This window comes from Lethenteron reissneri, chromosome 17, assembly GCF_015708825.2.
Source record: "Lethenteron reissneri isolate LAM-NWPU_2019-01 chromosome 17, ASM1570882v1, whole genome shotgun sequence".
In the NCBI taxonomy this organism is placed as follows: Eukaryota; Metazoa; Chordata; class Hyperoartia; order Petromyzontiformes; family Petromyzontidae; genus Lethenteron; species Lethenteron reissneri.
This window is the reverse complement of record NC_083795.1, coordinates 14,305,385-14,320,281: the sequence shown is the minus strand read 5'-3', so window position 1 is coordinate 14,320,281 and position 14,897 is coordinate 14,305,385. Positions and strand designations below refer to the sequence as shown.

The 14,897-nt window shown below is 55.7% G+C and overlaps 1 protein-coding gene across 2 annotated transcripts in view; it reads right to left on the bottom strand.

Annotated features, from left to right (window-relative positions):
- Nucleotides 1-88: 88 nt before the first annotated feature.
- The window catches only part of LOC133343533 (RNA-binding protein 20-like), a 74,531-nt gene continuing 59,722 nt past the window's right edge, over nt 89-14,897 (bottom strand). For both annotated transcript variants that reach the window (XM_061553206.1, XM_061553207.1), the window contains exons 7-13: nt 11,642-11,788; nt 9,578-9,709; nt 8,624-8,700; nt 6,951-8,020; nt 4,515-4,604; nt 2,677-2,798; nt 89-1,563 (exon numbers count right to left, since the gene is read on the bottom strand). In XM_061553206.1, the coding sequence (XP_061409190.1) occupies nt 1,456-1,563; nt 2,677-2,798; nt 4,515-4,604; nt 6,951-8,020; nt 8,624-8,700; nt 9,578-9,709; nt 11,642-11,788 (1,746 nt within the window). In that variant the 3' untranslated portion in view covers nt 89-1,455. The remainder of the gene's footprint in view (nt 1,564-2,676; nt 2,799-4,514; nt 4,605-6,950; nt 8,021-8,623; nt 8,701-9,577; nt 9,710-11,641; nt 11,789-14,897) is intronic.

Sequence of the window (14,897 nt, the reverse complement as noted above, 5' to 3'; positions counted from 1 at the left end):
GGGCCTCATGAAGGCTTGACTTAAAACGTATGACAAAGAACTGTGTTCAATGACAATCCACGAGGATGTAAATGTTTTCAAACGAGGGTATTTTATTTTACAGATATTTACCTTTTCACAGCAATGTTGAGAGTTCAATATTTTCCCATAAAATTATAAAACAAAACATGAAAAAGGACTGCAGCAAACACCCGAGCAAGGAGACGAAATGAGCGTTAACGTTGTTGCCACATTACTGTACCTCCCAATAGCTGCAAGAGCCTCCTTTGCCAGGCCGGCATGCAGTGTGATTACACATTCCACTCTGGGGTATTCGTGTGGCATTGCGGAAGTGCGAGTCTGAAGTTGCACAGACAAATAAACTAATGTGCAAGTGTATAAATAACTTGATGTGCACAACGCTCGTTTATGAAAAGCACTCGAGATGGTGCTCGATGCGATGAATAAAAGATGCGCCCACGTGGCCGCTCTGATGTTCTTTGGTATCGGGCGTGTCTTCACAGTGGGTAAACAGATTTGTTATTTCAGCCTAAAAACGTATTGGCGGATTGGGTAAAAAAGTTTGTTGGTGTCGGGTTTTTGTCAAAGGGAAAATGTTGCCCGTGAGAACCCGTCGGCGATTGCGATGCTGCCCCCCCCCCCCCCCTGTAACGATAGCGGCGCATGTAATGATTCTATTCGACTCGGAATTCACCTGTTCCCAAGCGTACCGTTTCTGTTTTGCGTGTGTCACAACGGACGAATCTGCGACAAATTCAAGTCGGCTCCATATGCGATGATGATGGCAACGTACCTGAGAAGACCTAAGAGCGGCTTTGTTGGCGTCTCAATACCCCATTTACAAATATCGACCCATAAATACAAATAAATAAATAATTGCCTTTCTTACGCCAAATATCAACTCAATTCACAACAATAAACTAAATGAACAAAAAAAACCTGTAACAACCATTTAGACTTGTTTTCCTTCTGTCAAAAAGTACAACAGGTAAAAGGTTCAACATGTACGGTTTGGCCAATCCACTGCTGGATGAGGGACTCGCCATGCCACATTCATCGTGGGGGTTATTGACCTTATTTCACCACGCTGGTCAGTGTGGGTTTGGAAGTGGGGGAAGCAGAGTTGAGTACAACGGATTTTTCTACACTGCCCTCTGCTGACAAAACCTACACCATCCGTGATATGCATGGTGGTCGCCCATCCGAGCACTGTCCAGGCTCCAAAATCCTGCTTAGATTCCAAGCTCTGATGAAATCGGGCGCAATCCGGGGTTGATTTGGTCACACGTAGGCCGTCGGAGATCGAGTGAAATAAAGCCAAAGGATTCAACATCGAGCTGCTGGGGAGCGCACGGGATTTCTGGAAGCCTCGTCAGCAGCGTGTGATGTCCACCTGGGGTCACGACCTCAGGATGCACCACCCGGCTGTGGAGGGGAGCGAGCGTGTGGTGCTTCTCACAGCTGTGTCCGATGTCCCTCGGCGACGTGCTCGCCACACTCCGCTCCCATCGCCTCCCCCAGCCCGCTCTCCCCCAGCTCCCTCAGCCTCTGGATCAGGTACCTCTGCCGGAGCAATGGACACAAGGCAACAGTGAACAATTTTAACAACTTGGGACAACAACTGTTGGGTTTCAAGAGGTGGCTGGGTGGGTCGAGGGGCCAGAGACATTGAGATGGCATCGCTGAATATCCTGGGTTGGAATCGGAGGTTTGCTGTAATTATACCAGGCTCTCAAGTCCAGCGAGTTGACGGTTTAGAGCCGAGACTATTTAAACTAAACAATTTAAACCTTATTTTACCAGGTCAGGCCCAATGGACTATATTGATCTTTTTCAGAAGCGACCTGGCCACATGATAGCTCAACAAAGTGGCTTATGTGAAAATTTATAAGAGCCAAATACTCTAAACGTAGTCTCACAGGAGACTACTCATGTGCAATCTCTTATTACGGCAGAAGAAAGCCATAATCAAATCAGATTTTTCACTCAATCATAAAACAATTACATTTTGAATGAGCACTCAAATTGCGACTGCGTCTTATGATGCTATCTCGAAACAGTGGGGATATTCTCTAGAGGCAGTCAGGTCACGGGCAGAGGTAAGGGTGCAAGATCCTGAGCCTGCACTTGAACAGGGAGAGGAAAAAATTAACCCATAAAAACAACGTTTTTCACTATAAATCCTTTATATGCGTGGCATCGGTTTTATTTTATTATGCATTTCTGTTTTTCTTGAGTAAGAGTTTCATTTTTATCACATTGGTATTTTAAATTAAATATGAATTTTTTTTCTCCTAAAAAGTGGAAAATTTTTGAAAATTTTTTTCACGAAAATAAATTGTCACACACAACGAGTCTGTGTGCAAAATGTCAGCTCGATTGGATCACGGGAAGTGGGTTAAAAAACGACCGAAAGATTTGCACAGGTCGTTAAGTGCGCAATCAAGCAAGCAAGTGCAACTTAATATAAAGGATTTAAAAACTGGCAGCGATGACATCTCGGATTTTTGTCGTTCGCGCCAAGCAGAACACGTCACGACCCAGGAGAGCACACCGCAGAGCACCCAACAAGAGCATCACCGGGGCAACCCCTGCGGTAACGTCCCGCGGGGGCAAGGGGTTCCGTGCTCCGGGGGGGGGGCAGCCGTGGAAACGGATCGCAGTCCCGTCGCTCACCTCCACGTTGCGGTAGTGCGTGGGACTCCGGCAGTGGCCCTCCCGCGCCGAACTCTCGCACACGTAGAACAGGCGGCACAGGAGGCAGTAGAACCCCGTGCGCGGCACCACGAAGTTCACGCCTACAGGAGGAAGGGCAGCGTGAAGGGCGCTGGCCCGGCGTGCCGTGCGACAGCGGCCGGTGGCGGCCTACGTGAAGCTTCACTGCGCGGAACGTCTCGCAGAGCGGTGCTGATGGTTACAGCGGCTCCAAGGCCAATCCCCAATCAACTTTAAGATCACACTGCTCACCATCTTTAAGATCCTCTGTGGACTTGCCCCTGTCTGCCTCTCCCCTCACTCTACTCCACTCCACGCACTCTCCAACCTTTCCCCTCTCTTCTCACTCTTCTCTACTCCACGCATTCTCCACTTCAGCAACCCGTGTGAACCAGTTCAATTGCAGGGATGTCAGATGTAGTTTTGTTGCATCCACTTCCACATGTCCTTCACTAACACAGAGGCTTGCGCAACGCCGACCGCGCAATCGGGGTAACATTTGGGGGAGGGGGAAATAAAACGACGAAGAGCCAACTTCAAACGCGGCGCTACACGTGTTTGTTAGAAAGTTTCGGGGCCGTGACGGGGGGGGGGGGGGCGGAAGCGCGTGCCGCGTTTTGAAGGTGGCGCGGCCCCGCCAACCTGCGCCGGTCCAGCGGGATCCGCCGCGCTAAACAACGTCAGGGTCGCACGCTCAACGTCGCATTCGACCAAGGTTTCGGATGCACGAACGAAAGAGCGGAAGGCGTTGCCGGGAGACGTCGTCTCAACAGAGCAGCCTCTCAATTAGCCCCGGCCGCGTGCCGCGCGATCTCCGCGCGCCCGCCGGTAGTGCGCACTCAGGGCAGGCATTCCTCCCCCCAGCCGACCCCTTTAGTCGTTGACCCCTCGTACCCCTGCGAGCCCTGGGGCCCTTTTAGCGGCACCATGCATCAAAGGCGCCCGGGCCGAGAAGGCCCCCCACCGTGACCCAATGCGCTCGCCTCTCGGGACCCGGCTGGCGCGCACCCACCCCCGACCCGTGAGCGAGACCGCTCCCGACGGCAGGGAGCGAGCGTGCGGTCGCGCGGTCGGCCTGAGCGGATTGCGGCCGCGTGCGCTCTCGCTGTTGCGCCGTGGCACGGAGCTGTCGGGTCGTGGCACGCGTTGTTGCTGGGAGCTTCTCCAGGAACTGAATTCAATATTCAGCTCTTGAAGATTCTTCCAGCATGTGCAGCTATGGGTGTATCCACCCCCCCACCCCGACAGTGCCATCCCCCCTTTGTGACCCCCATTTCACTTTGTCCTGCAGTCACCATTGCCAACAAAACATTACTCACAATCTTTAAAGCTCACGATCAATTTTTACTATTTGCAGTATGCGTGCGTGTGTGTGTGCGTACGTGTGTGTCGTGGTTAGCGCAGCGCACTACAAACCCAGAGACCAGAATTCACTTGCCGTTCACAGTGAACATCATGGCAAGTAGCTGAATCGGTTCTCGGCCTCCCCTCGGTCGACTTTGCTATAAAACAGTACGCAGTGCAATGTGTAAATATCTCAGCACTGCGCAAAGATGGCCAAATATGGTTCTGGCTACACCACCCATTCGTCTGCCACATTAGCTTAAATAGGTGCTCACTAACAGCACTCCCCAATAGTCTAAGCAGGCTATACGTGTGTGTGTGTCGCTACAATGCAATCGGAGTGTGATTCCTGGCCAGTCAACATCGGTGGGGCAAGTGGTATCTGCCCCTGTCCCAGGGACATCGACTAGGTCGACTCAGCCTCAAGTAAGAATGTGGTGCAGTGGTGGACTTGCCGATAGGAGGACTGAGCGATTCCTCGCCGGCCGCCGACACGGAGACGCACGCAGGGGACTCCGTGCATCTTTTCAGGTCGCTGAGGATTTCTGCGGAGGAGCGAGAGGCACGGACGATGTTGACTAAGCTGTTTATTTTTTAATAGGTAAGGCCCACTTGAGCTACATAGCTCTTTTTCAGAAGCGACCTGGCCACGAACGATTGGTCAACGAAGTGGCTTACTATGTGCAAATGTATAGCAGAAGCCAAATACTGTAATCTAAACGCTTGTTGTTTCTACATGTGGAGGGAAAAACCTGAGGACCAGGAGAAATATCCACGCGACCACAGGGAGAGAGACATGCAAACTCCAAATATACAGCAGGCGTCGGGGTCGGGATCGAACCCCCGACCTCATGTACACCAGGCGAGGTAGTTAACATCTCGCCGCCGTAGCGCCCCTTGACACCAACTCGCGCGTGACGCACGACATGGTTGCACGGCTCACCCACGTTGAGGCCTCGGGCTCCAGAGCCATCGTTAGTGGTTGTGGCGGGCCCAATGGGGGCCCAAGCAGAATACATTTTTGGGGTTCCCCCTTTCAATTCTTAAGAGCCTAGCGAGATGACAGAAGACAAGAGAAAGAGACGTCGTGTGGGATGAGAGAAGAGGAATGAGGACAATGTCGAGGGATGAGAGATACTTCCCCTTGTTAAGGTTATTAGGGTTTTAATTTGTTGATATTTTGTTTTCATGAATCTGGGGCCTCTTCAGCTGCTTGGGGCCCTAAGCTTGAACTTGGTTGGCGTTTGTATGCCTAGTGCCACCGCTGGTCACCATCAACATCATCATCGTCGTCGTGTTGAGTAGATTCATGGGTTTTTTGGATGCGTAGTGGTTAGAATTCACCGACATCGAGATGATTTGCCAGATAGTAAACACGTACAGGCATTTCTAGGGGCCTTGTAAGCCTGTCACAAAAATCACACCAAATATTGTTATTTAAAACGGCATAGAGGGGGGAGTGGCGGAACTGCGGTTAGCGCACTGCGCCACAAACCTGGCGAAACGAATTAACGTTCCAGGCCACGGCAAGTGACATCCAAATCGGCGCTTCAACAACCCGCCGCACTCACCAGCTTTGGTGACGTACGGTCCAGAAACCCCGATGGGAGGTAATAATCCAGAAGTGGATTGATAAGGGGGCTGTTAACGTTGACGTTGCTACGAGCGGGAAGCAATTCAAGGGCAGCTGGTGTATGGAACCCGGTCGAACGCGACCAGCAGGGGGCAGCATCGAGCCGCGGATGAGAGAGATAAAATAATCGTTTAAAACGTGCCTTTCGTAGCCAGCACCACGGGGTTCCACATTTGTCTTTGGGTTAGGTCACACGTGGCGGGGGCTTTATGTCAGTGTCTTGTCATTAACCCTCCACCGCCTGACCAGATTTAAAACGTCGCACGTTGGTGTTGAACTTGGTGGGGGGAAGTCCGAAGCTGCCGGTGAGCTGCTGCAGCTCTATCGGTCAGAGTTTGATCAAAGCATCGTCACGGTACGAACAACAACAACAATAATAATGTCTGCGTTTAACCGGACAATCTCGTCGGGTGGTGGAGGGGTTGACGACGAGAATTGTGACGTAAAAACTACCAGCACGCGTCGATCGACACGAAAAAACAGATACGGATAAAGAAATAAAAGCCGTATTAAGCGCCTGGCAGAGTGGTGAAGTATGGTGAAAAGTGATGTTTGTATTGTGTAGGAGTCTCGTTTGCCAAGAGGGAGGAGCCGGCGCGTGACTCCGAGACACCTCCACAGCGGGCAGCGGGAGCGACGCAACCCGTCAGAAACAACATTTACAAATCATCACCAAAACCACCCCCGCCCACCCCCCCCCCCGCGGCAGATTCTATCGCCGCGCGTGCCCCTCGATAGCTTAAAGATTTCTATTTAGATCAACGCACGCCGCTGCAGCCGACAGCCCCCCGGACGCGTGGCAGATGCCGCCGCCTCCACCGGCGGGAGCAGCTCGGTGCCGTAAAACACGAGAGGGATGTGACTCGAGACGATGGAAGACGCGAGATGGAGATGATTTGTGGCCACGCTGACTCGATTGCCTCCCGGGCGCGCAACGATTGGATGCAGCGATTTAAAAAATCTACACCACGCACATCGTTTGAGGCGGTCACGTTCTATCCAAGCCGCCGCCCCCCACCAAGCCGTCGCACACAAGAGCCGATCTCGTCGCTCCATCTCCGCAACGGACGTCCCTCCCCGGCGTGTGCGCACACGCGTCTCTTAATTGAAGAATGAGGAACTGTGCAAATTACTCGTGAAGGCCAGGGTCAAGACGGTACGAACGTACCACGCAAATGTTGATCGATTCTTGAATAAAGTCACGACCCCAAATCTGGACAATGCCGCGTGCACTTATGGATCAGGAGTTGGCACGCACCTGGAGCGAGGGGTTGGCCCGCGGGCTTCACGACTCCGGGCAACCCGTCGCGACGGTCGTCACCGCTGCCTGCCCCCTCGTCCCCCTCCATCATCACCCTGGGCCGTGGTCCCTCGGCGTCCCGTACGTCGCCGTCGGATTCCGAGCTGCGGCTTCGCGGGAAGGACGCGGGTTCGTCCCGCGTGCCGCGAGGCTCTCGGGGGAGGGCCGGGGCTTCCGCGTCCGCGTCGGCCGTCTCCTCCGAGCGGCCATCCCCGTTGGCGGCCGGGACCGGCGCCGGCGCCGTCTCCTCCGTGTCCGCCGCGTCGCCTCCGTGGGGGGCGACGTCCGGGAGATTTGCGACCTCGTCACCCGACGGTCGATCGCCACCGCCCGGGGGTGCCCGCTCATCCACGAGCCTCGCCGCCACAGACGCCGTGGCGGCAGCGGCGGCGACCTCGTCGGCCGCCGCCTCCTCCCCGCCGCCCGATCCCTCGCCGACGACGAGGTGAACGGAGCCCTTCTCCTCCTCCCCCATCTCCTCTTCGGCTCCAACCTCATCCACGGTGACGAACCCGACGTCGCCCAGGAAGAAGTCCTGCTCCTCATCGCGATCACGGAGCGCGTGGAGCCTGCTCGGCTCCTCTGTCGCGCCGCCGCCGGCGCCGCCGCCCGTGCTCGCGCCCCCCCGCGTCTCGCCCGCTCCATCCCCCCGCCGCTCGGTGGGGTCGCGTCGCCACGCTCCTTGTGCGAGATCCTCCAGCTCGTTCGGCGCAGGGCTCAGCCTCGCCCCGTTCTCCCTCGTCGTCGTCGTCTCGCTCTCCCTCATCATCGTCTCGCCGTCATCCATCGTGGCCTCGTGCTCGCGCGGGCTCGTCGGCCTGGTCCTGCCCTGCGAGGGATTCTCCAGTGGACTCTGGGGTTGGCGGCGAGGAGAGGGGGTGGAGGGTCCAGGAGACGAGCTGGAGAGGCTCTCACGGCGCCAGGGCGACCGGCTCCGTTTCCATGGCACCGGGCTGAACGAGCGCACCGCGTTGGCAGTGGGAGACTCACGGTCGCGGGACAGGGGGCTGCGCGACCGCACACGGCTCCTGCGGCGATACAACAGCGGGCGCTGGCATCAGCAGGCAACTCGGCACCCAGCAGCGTCCAGCAGCGATCAACAGCGACCAAAAGCGACCAGCAGGAATGATAAGTGACCAGCAGCGACCAGAATCGCGACTGTAGCAGTCGGTTGTGGTTTTTCAAAAGCACTCGGACCTGCTCTCGCCCACCTCCATAGCCACATCGTTGTTTTCAGTGCATCTGGTGAACTGGGCCCCCACTAGAGGGGGGGTCTCTCCAGGTCCCTGTATTGGTGGCCCTTCCTTGAGCAGTGCCGCGAGCGAGCAATTGCAGGGCTGCGCCTTTACCTAAACCAGAGCAGTCATTAAAGGTGGAAAAATGATGGAAGAGAGAGGCTGACAAAGAGCCGATTGGACTGCTGTTGGAAAACCCCACCACGGAGGATGAGTGAGGAATCGGCTCGTGTGCGCGGGTGCGCGATGATTTGTTTGAATCGTAGGACCGCAAGAGATGATAATGGCTTGGAGAAGATCCTTCATTCAGCAGTGGATAGATGATGGCAATGGCGATGTCGATGCGATGAGTGTTGTGGTGCTGGTGAGTGCCAGTGCGGAGGAGGGTGGCCGTACTGGGCGGTGCCGGCGCGAGCTCTGGCCGAGTGCCCCGTCTCCTCCATCAGCACCTCGTCCACAGGGCGTCCCGGTTTCTACCGGCGGAGGACATCGCACGCAGCACGGGGCATGGGGCACGGGGCACGGGACAAGGGGCATGGGGCAGAGGGCAGAGGGCACGGGGCATGGGTTAGAGGACAGCGGGAAGACACCGCACAATGTACACCGGGCACTCAGTTCTCAATCAATATTTTCAGGATCGTTCCTAGGGCTGCCTTGGATTACCAGCGTAAGGCACTACCACTAGTGTGCAAGGTGTGGCTATCCATACTAACCCTATGTTACTGCACCGTATAACCGGCAGATGACTCAGCGAGCGGCTCGCAATCGGAAGGTTGCAAGTTCACATCCTGGTTGGGGTTTCAGTCAGCCCCTCATCATTCCTCTGGGGTCGATAAAATAGGCACCACTTTGTAGGGAAGTTATCAGTGGTCATCCTGTTGATAGACTCGCCCCTGCCATGGGAATGTGGAATTTCCACCATATTCTGCTCATTTAAGCAGGAAATCACTTTGACTACGCCCCTTTAATTGTATGGCAAGTAAGGCGAGATGGAGGTGCCAACGTTAATCCTGGCACAGTGTCGTTCCCGACCGTTCCGGCTGAAACTCATCACGTCCGCTCACGCAGGACAGCGATACGCTAAGTGCCCGACCCCTGCGAGTCTGCGTCGTGACCCGGATCTCCGGGTCGGCCGACCTCCTCCATCAGCACGCGAACCTGACGACCCCAGACACCACCAAATGTCACGTTTGGCCGACATCAGCAGCTGCGTCGCCGGGGCCGGGTACAACCTCCCGGGCCGGATGATCGCCGCGATGATGTTGGGAAAAGGGGGGCGTGAGGGAGGGGGGGGGGCTTGAGGGGGTCACCACGAGGGACTCTGGGTTCCGGGACGGGAGGGAAGGGCACCTTGAGCACGAGGCGCTGGTAAGAGCTGGACATCTGCACGGCGACGGGCTGCTCCTGCAGGAGTGGTGGTTGCGCCGCGTACGTCCTCACCAGCGCCCGCGCCGCCTCGGGCCTCGCCATCTCCAGGAAAGCCTGCGAGCCGCCGGGAGCAGAGCGCGCACGCCACGCCGTTTCCGGCTACCAGTGTATTTCGACCGCGCTTGCGGACGCGTAGGCTCAAAACGCCAAGCGGCCAGCGATGAACAGGAGCGGTGACGTAGTACTATGCGAGGGTGTAACGCGAGTCACGAATCGCGTGCTAATCTCACCTCCGATTGCCACGGTTGGCTAAGTACGTGCGAAAGAAGAACATACATGCATACAATTGAGCAGGGTTATTGTTGTAAGAGCTTGGGAGCAAAGAAACGATGATGGGATGGAGGGAAATGCAAAAGTGGAGCGGTGCGAGGGAAGAAGCGGAAAGAAAAATGAGCTGACCTGCAGTGTGGTGAATGAGCGGGTGAGCGAGTGAACGGGTGAGCGAGTGAACGGGTGAGCGAGTGGATGAGCGGTGAGTGAGCGGGTGAGCGAGTGAACGGGTGAGCGAGTAGATGAGCGGTGAGTGAGCGGGTGAGCGAGTGAACGGGTGAGCGAGTAGATGAGCGGTGAGTGAGCGGGTGAGCGAGTGAACGGGTGAGCGAGCGAACGGGCAAGTGAGCGGAGCAGCGTGAAGGAAAAAGCGAAGAGGCGAGCGTTTTCACCTGCAGCGTGGCGATTTGAACACACCGGTAACAAAGGCACATTTGACATTGCCTCGCCCCATGCGACGCTGCCCGCTGGGGCACGTGTTGATTGTTTTGGGCTCGCGCAAGCAAGCAAAAAAGGAAGGGGGAAAAAAATGTAAATGGGATGTCCCGTGCGCCGCGACGCACGTGATGAAGATGCCGCGCGGTGGTGCGTGGCGGCCGCCGTTGCTTTGCCGTTTGTATTCCCGGACAAACGACCTTGAGATGCTATCAGAAGCCACACTTTTTTGACAGCAGCGAAAGTTTGTACTTTCACTCAGCTGCTGCCTTATCGATCAAAAGCGTTTGCTCCTGGCAGTGTCTGTGTGTCCACATGTCGGTGCGCGTGTGCGAGGAGTTCGGGGGAGGGGGGGGTGAGGGGCTGTGATGCCGCTTCTGCTTAAGGAACTGGGGATGCAGCCAAAAGGCAGAGTGAGCGAGAGAGAGAGAGCGTGATTATTTCAAATATGGGCTGAGCAGTAGATTTCTCGGCATGAATCATAACGGTGACGCGGCTGCACAGACAGAGTCGCCCACACCACCACGCATGTGAGTCGGAAGGAAGGTCGCAACGACGTTACGTAATTACGATGTTTGTTTAACTTGGTCTCTATTTGTTAGATGAACATCTTTTTTTTACATATATACTGCGTGTCATGAAAATGTCTTCATGTCATAACCCAGGTTGGCCTTAACGTGTCACGCGTCTCTTAACCATGTGCTGGTCAAATGAAGAACACCGGCATAACGGCGCAAGTTGAGAGATTTCATTCATCGTTCGGCCAGGCATTTCGAGGATTCCCATAAAGGTTCGGCCATTGGCGATTGGCCACGCGGCGCATTGGGTTACGCTGTGCAGGGTGTATGGGGCACAATGAGACAGACACCAAGTAGCAAACCGGGCATTAATAGAACGGTCAAAAGTCAGTGGGCAGAGAGAACAAACTGCCCCCGGTGGCTCTTTAAATGGAATGATAAGCCATGACATTTGCAGTAACAGCCAAATATATTCCAGGCCGGTTAAGAAAGTCACACACCTGATCACGTTGACCGACTAAGCCAATCCACAGTGCAAATATTTTGCAAACTTGAGAACGTGGAAAAGGGTAAACCATCGCCGTGCAGCATCGGAGAGTCTGACGGGGAGCGAGCCGCTCCGTTTGTAGCCGCGTCTTTGTAAAGGATTCCAGCACGCTCAGACCAAATGGCTCGCGGGTTTTGGTACCCGCGCCATTCTCATAGTGCGGGACTATCATCGCCCCCCTGACCCACGCGCCCCCCCAACGACCCGCGCCCTCACCTGGTTTTTGGACCTCATGAGAATGTAGTTGGTGACCTTGCCGAAGGGCAGGCCCAGCCGGATGATGTCGGCCTCGGTGAAGGCCACGGGCGGAAGGTTGTGGAAGTGAACCACGCGGCCAGCGCTGTCCGGCCGGCCGGCCCCGTCCTGCGTGGAAGGCAGCGGCAGCTGTCAAGCTCGAGGCGGGTTCACAAATCGCCTGGCTGAAGTTTGTTCAGTTTGTCCGGTTTTTTAAAAAAGGACGAGCCCCCAAAATCGACGCAATGCGATACAAAAGTCACTTTTTTTACATATTTATCCACAAACGCCACACTGAATCCAAGGACTCTCTTTAGTTATTTATTTACATATATATTTTGAAATCCCACACGTGCAAAAGGGCAATACTATGAATGAGTCCACTTGCTGCACTGGCTTCTCCTGGCGAGCCGAGGTACGGAACCTCCTCGTTGCCCACGGGAAGGGAGTTTCACAGCATCTGTGCATGATCCACCAACTCTCGCTGCTGCCCCCACACAGTGCTGGATCACAGGCCACGTGCTCCGTAGCCACCACAGTGCCCCCCACCTCCAAAACTTAGAGAGCAGAGTTCAATTCCCGGCCAAGGCTAACATTGGTGGCGAGTGACATCTGAACCGATCCTCGGTAGCCCTTGCCTCACCTTTACCAAATATGGGCGCCGTGGCGGTGAAGTATGGCAAAACAAATGACGGCATGGGGAGGGCTTCATCCAGCAGTGGATTGATCAAGGAGAGGCTCGTGAATGCTAATGATTTATTATTATTGCGCGCACGCTGGCGGCCACGCCACGGGGGATTAAGTGGACATTTACGACCCCTGGCTGCACGATCGCGCCGCTCTGCCATCTCTGGGACCGCACGCACGGCCGCTTCAAAGGCAATGTATAAATAAAGCACGCGCGGTGGAGCGGCGGGCGGGCGGCCCCCTCCCTGCCCGGTTATGGCAATCGGCGCGCTCCGCTCGCGAGAGCGCCGACCGCCGACCCGAGCGACCGGATGCGTACGGACGCTCGGAGAGACGCAGAAAACGGACGGAGGCTCACAGTGTGCACGGAGAAGCGCAGAGAAAAAGCGCGGAGAGGCGCGTGATTGGAATGACACAGAGAGACGAAAGGGGGGGAGCGCGTGCACGAGAGAAAAAAACTGAGCCAATGCTCGCCAGTTAAGGGCGGCACGCTGACAGTCAAGGAAATCAAGAGGGCTCAGGGAGGTCACCTCGATAGCCCGTACGATGGCCAATGAGCGAGACTGGCGGTGGAATTGCAGCCAAAGGAGGGAACAGGCGGTCAAGAAGATGACCTCGGTGGAGATGAGATCAGTTCAGGGGCAGGATCGGGGCGGATTGTGGCAATGCGGGACACGTGAGGGATGGTGATGGTGTGGTCAGGCTTTCAGCCAGCAGTGGACGGACAATAATTCTTGAAGGTAATGATAAGGATGATGAACGAGCCATTTGTTAATGACTCTAGATTCAGTCGCTACGTGCACGTCACAGAATGAGAGCCACCAACCCCCTTGTCACACCAAACTCCCCAGCTCTGGGAGTTTATTTGGAAATGTCTCATGGGCAACACGAATTGTGGTCGAGCGGTGATCGTCCAAATACCACCACCACGAAGCCCACTCCAGGGAGGTTACATGCCCCTGGCATAACTACAATCATCAACCGAGCAACACACATCCCCTGTATAGCCTTCACAGACTGTTGGGGCAAGTGCTGTTAGCGAGCACCTTTGAAGGCCGGTACGGCACACGAGGGGGTGGGTGGCCAGCACCACACGCGGCTGCCTTTGTATCCCAAGCGGCAACGTTTACACACCGCACCAGGTACTCATTTGAAGCCGAGTCCACGTGGGGGAGGCCCAGGATCGTCACTGGTGTTGGTGGACGTGAACGATAATCCAACTCGGGTCACTGGGTTCATAGCGCCGCATGCTAACCCGCTACGCTACTGCTCCCCACCAACACCAACAACCAACACACTCCAACTATACTCCACTCCGCGTACACTCCGCTTCATGAACCAAGGATTTCAGTCGAAGTCCCCAGTCATTGCCTTCCCCCCACGCCGCTCAGTGGGAGGTCGCGCTTCTGCTTCTGCTACCCCAGGCGTCCGTGCTGTTGACTCCCTGCCCCTTGTTCAAGTATAGGCTCAAGACCTGAGTCTCCTTTGCTTACGCAACAGATAAACAAGCCTCTCTTCCCTGGGAAGCCCACGTCCCGCTGTGTCTGCGCAGCGTCTTGAGATGCGGTGTCCGCGAGGCGCCGCGTGGATGTGGCTCGTATTGAATCGTGATGGGGACACTGTAGGGCCGATGATTCAGCTTCTGCGGCGTCGAAATGAAAAATTAACGACATTATAAATAAAGCGGAGACATTTTCCCAGAAGAACCCGCAGCATTTGGCCACCAAACAGAAAATCTGGCGCAGGAGGTCACCCCTGGAGAAGGAAAGCTCTGCGGTCACGTGACCAAAGGCAGATTTACGGCTGCAGGGGGGCGGCGCGTGGGACGAGCCGCCACGAGCGCCGTGCGGGCCGCTTCGTCCGTCCGCTAAAAACCGACGGCCCAGGGCTGGAGGCCCCCGTGGCCCCCCGCGCAAGGCAGCGGCAGGTGCCGTGGGTGTTGTGGGGGTCCCGACACCCCCCACCCCCCCCCCCCAACACGGTTAAGAGACCCACACGGAAAACACTTGGCAAAAGTTTGTGGTATTTTTGAATCTGCGTTATTCCCCCACTTTCACCGAGGCATCGTTCCACGAGTCGCCACTGACCAGGATTTCCACCTCCGGGTCAAATGAAGGGACACCGCTGGCGCCGATTGTGCCGACGGTGGGACCTGTAGTCGCATGGCAGCGCGCGAAGTCAGCTCGGCACGGAGCCGTAGCAGCCAGCAGCTGTGGTTATCCAGAAACCACAAGGAGCCATTCGCTGGTAGGGTCCCCCCCCAACTTCCACAGTGTACCCGCATCGGTGGATTGACAGGTTGCGAATTTGCCATCGTATTATCATCAGCAAATATGATCTATCCACTGCTGCATGAAGGCCTCCCCCGAAGCCAATAAGCTGATTTCATTGCATCTCCCTGAGGTGTATAAAATCAGTACCACTTTGTGGACAATTAACGGCGGTTGGCCCCCACCACAGGAATGTGGAATTTCTACCGCTGGCTCTGGGGTGTGAACGGGAGGCGAGCGTTGCCACGCGCTCGTTCGAGTGGGGAAAGCACTCTGGCCGA